The sequence below is a fragment of the Sinocyclocheilus anshuiensis genome, unplaced genomic scaffold (genome assembly GCF_001515605.1).
Source record: "Sinocyclocheilus anshuiensis isolate Anshui unplaced genomic scaffold, SAMN03320099.WGS_v1.1 scaffold121, whole genome shotgun sequence".
In the NCBI taxonomy this organism is placed as follows: Eukaryota; Metazoa; Chordata; class Actinopteri; order Cypriniformes; family Cyprinidae; genus Sinocyclocheilus; species Sinocyclocheilus anshuiensis.
The window spans coordinates 58,911-63,256 of record NW_015539856.1 but is presented as its reverse complement, the minus strand read 5'-3'; the positions used below and the strand labels follow the sequence as shown (position 1 = coordinate 63,256).

The window sequence follows — 4,346 nt, the reverse complement described above, 5'->3', positions numbered from 1 at the left end:
GGGCACCTCAGTCGTGGTATTGAAGGTGGGAGAGAGCGCTGTACATTCACTCCCCCCACCTACAATCCCTGCCGGTCCGAGACTCGAAGCCACAACTTTTGGGTTACGAGTCCGACTCTCTAACCATTAGGCCACGACTTCCCCCGCGACTTATATATACATATATATTATGTATATATATATAAATACACACACATACAGCATATATTTTGAAAATATTTACATATAAATTATATGAATATAAATATATACATTATATATAAATATGTTTAATATATAAACGTAACATATTTTTCTTAAATATATACATGCATGTGTGTGTATTTATATATGCATAATAAATATACACAGTATGCACGCATATATTATGTAAACAAAAACTTTTATTTTGGATGCGATTAATCGCGATTAATCGTTTGACAGCACTAATATTTATTTTATTTCAGTTAATGTTTGAATCATTCCATGTCAACTCAACCAGGGGGTCCCTGACTCAAATTTTTGAGTTTCTAGTGAAAGTAAAACATAAATGAAGAAAAGAGTCAAAATATTAAATGTCATGGATATATATTTACTGAGTAATCCAGTAGAAGAGGGTCAAAATTACAATTTTCACCTGAGATTCAGAGACAAATTACAGGATGGTAAAAATGACTTCAAAAAGATGGCAGCATCATTGTTATTCTTACACAGATATTGGTAGGTCTATTAGTAAAATCTGTTGACTTTAGTAATCTTTGTTGCTGTCTTCATTATATGCCAAGAGTGACAGTTCAAAAATGGGGGAAAAAATGACATTTTTTCTCCAAAGTTTGCATGCTTGTAACTCAAAAGACCTCTATCAAAGATATCTTAATACCCTTTTAGATTTAGGGTCTGAACAAACTTTCCTTTTGGCATCTTGATTTTTAAGGCCCTGTGTGGTTCATTTCCAGAGATACTGGGATATAAGTATGACTCCAGGAGTAAAATGTAAAGTTGTACACATTTTCAGTGGCCAGAAACCAAATGTGGTTTCACTTTGCATTCAGCTGATACTTTTTTCTTTTAAAGAAGAATGTCTGAAGAACAAATAATCTTGAAACTAGAAATGTACCTTGTTTCCCTGTTAAAATATTTGCATTGCTGTCCGAGAGCCATAAATATTATTTTTCCAAAGTTTGCTTGCCTGTAACTTGAGAAGTATTAAACATCTTACAAAATATAAATTTTACCCATTTTTACCCAAACAAACATGAACAATAAAAGTATAATTCTTTCAGCTTAGTTTAACACAGTTTTACCAGAGATTTCTGCAGATTGTCTCCCAAAATCAGGGCAGAGAACCCATAAAGAATTGAGTCTGTCTTGACAAGGTCGTTTTCAGAATGGATTGTGATTATTTTGACCCCTGTCTTTATTTTGTTCAGTACTCGGGAGAGTTTGTGCAGTCAGCCTACTTATCTAGACGACTTGCGTATTTCTGCACACGCCGGCTCAATTTGCTGCTGAGCGATGGCAGTCTCGGACCAGGTCCAAGCGGACACCCGGCCCACGGCATTTCAGCACAGCAAGGGAACGCTCTGCCTCCGACCCCAACCTCCCAGCCTGCAGGGGGCAACCAGCCTCAAACCCCCTTCACAGACTTCTACATCTGCCCCCAGCACAGGCCCGTGGTGTTTGGACTCAGCTGCATGCTGCAGGTAATGGCATACTAGAGCTGAAACGATTCCTCGAATACCTCGAGTAACTCGAATACACACCGGCCCTCCAGGACCGAGTTTGGACAGCCCTGGTTTAAATTATTCGGTTCATTCGCAATGACTCACTTATTAACAGTGACTTGCTGCCACCTACTGGCGGTTTCACATTTAAAGCATCTTTTAATTTTTAGAATAATTGTAAATATCAGTATTCAATGTTTTATGTTTAAAATAACAACATGTTATGAATGCATTTGTAACTGCAGGTTAATTGCATTCATGTCCCTGTGAGCTGAATTAAATAGTGTGTAAATAGGCCTACATCTAAATGCCTCTTCAGATGTAGCTTCTGTGTTTCTTCTGCATTGCAAAGATTAGTTTTGATACTGTTATCATTTGTTTGGTAACAGCCCAAATTGATTTTTGACAACAGTGAAATAGATTTTTGTATTTTTATTTATTTATTTATTTTTTTTATTGATATATTTGTATTAGCATTTTGAATGCAATTTGGCAATTAATTATTTATTTTTTTTATTGATATATTTGTATTTGCATTTTGAATGTAATTTGGCAATTAAATGCATTAAATGGGTTTAGATTTCACGGTTATTAATGTATGCAATTTCAGCAATAATAATTTTCATTTTTCTTAAAAGGAAACAAATTAGTTGTTTATTTTAAGAGACCTATCTTATTATCTCTTGTATATTTAGTATTGCTCTTTCATAAAGAAAAATAACTTCTTATCCGATTACTCGATTAATCGATGGAATAATCGGTAGAATACTCGATTACTAAAATAATTGATAGCTGCAGCCCTATGGCATACATTAGGGATGGAACGATTACAGATCGTTCATGATAGTTTATTCATGATAAAATTCCCCACGGTTAGTATTACCGTTTCATATGTTAATTATCATTAAAACCGTATTCGATTACCGCGATTTGAACAACTGAGGATAAACCCCAGCACAGGCCCGTGGTGTTTGGACTCAGCTGCATGCTGCAGGTAATGGCATACTAGAGCTGAAACGATTCCTCGAATACCTCGAGTAACTCGAATACAAAAAATCATCGAGGCACATTATTTCGTTTCTTCGTTTAGTCCATTTACTGTAACTACACACGGAACACCGCCTTTCCCCACAGACCATTATTACTGACGCACAACCCGATAAACGCTGGATCATAGATTGTTAAAAAAAAAAGCGCTGGACATATTTAAGACCGTAAATCAATACCGCGAGGGTTTAGGGTGCCATTTGGGACAGGGCCTAAGTCCCAGCTTGTTACCGAATGGATTGTAGGTTCAAAATAGGGATGAAACGATTAGTTAGTATTACTGTTTTATATTATAACTGTCATTAAAACTGTATTCGATTGCCACGATTTGAACAACTGAGGATAAATAAATACTGTCCAGCATAAAGCAAAGTTTTAAGTAACAGTCTCATGTAACAGAAAACATGGTGGAAAAGCCGGGATGTTTTAAAAGAGTGCTAAGGGAATTATACAAATGAATGTATGAATTAATTAATTATATGAATGTATCTCTGAAGGTTCTGTCTTCAGAAAAGATTTGCCACAGACCATTATTACTGACCCACAACCCGATAAACGCTGGATCATAGATTGTTAAAAAAAAAAGCGCTGGACATATTTAAGACCGTAAATCAATATGGTGGCTCGTTATGATGTCCCTACTTTAGCTATGATTTGTGAAAGAGTAGGCGCCATTCATGTTGATTGACACACTCCCCAATAAAGTTATATTTGTTTTCATCTTCGTTCCATGTAATACCTAATAAAGTAGTGTTCTTAATCGCAATGCTGCTTTGTTCACGGAGGTTACGGGAAACAGCTGTAATTCTACTGTTCCAGAAGCGCCACCTGCTGTCAGAGAGTGGATTTACAGAGAGTTACATTTACATTCAGCTTGCGTGCAGTTTTTGTCTGGCCAAAATATGGACCGAATTTGTGTACCCTGCTGTAAAATTTGACCGGTTGATGAAAAACAAGCTTATGTGGATTCTACAATCTCCTCATCCACCACCAGTGTGCAGCATCCACCTGGATGATGCGACGGCAGCCATATTGCGCCAGAACGCCCACCACACACCAGTTTATTGGTGGAGAGGAGACCAATCGTTGGTGGAGAGGAAACCAATCAGCAGATATGGGGATGGTTAGGAGGCCATGATGGTCAGAGGCCAATGGGCGAATTTGGCCTCTGGGGATTTTTAATGACCACAGAGAGTCAGGACCTCGGTTTAACGTCTCATCCGAAAAATGGTGCTTTTTGACAGTATAGTGTCCCCATCACTATACTGGGGCGTTATCTCATGACCCTCCAGGAAATCCCTTATATGGACAAAGGCATCGCTATTATAGCTGTAACTGAATAAACAGAACATATAAACATTTTGAATGATAAAAAAAAGACAATAAACACTCGACTGCGACAATATAGTTTATGTGTTATTCAAGCCATCTCTGGTATTTTCATAATAATTAAGTATATTTATAATCCATTGCTAATCGATGTATTCTTTTTAAAGTAGCCTATGGAACATATTTTCTGCCTCATTCTGTGACAAGAAGCCACATCAGATCACAAAAGGAAGCATTTGACTGGTGTTGTGGAGTAAAAAGTTACAC

The 4,346-nt window shown here is 37.0% G+C and overlaps 1 protein-coding gene across 1 annotated transcript in view; it reads left to right on the top strand.

The window, feature by feature from the left end:
- med12 (mediator complex subunit 12) overlaps nucleotides 1-4,346 on the top strand; it is a 52,428-nt gene that overhangs the window by 5,556 nt on the left and 42,526 nt on the right. Inside the window, 1 exon segment of the mRNA XM_016481215.1 lies at nucleotides 1,410-1,682. Coding sequence (XP_016336701.1) covers nucleotides 1,410-1,682 — 273 coding nt within the window.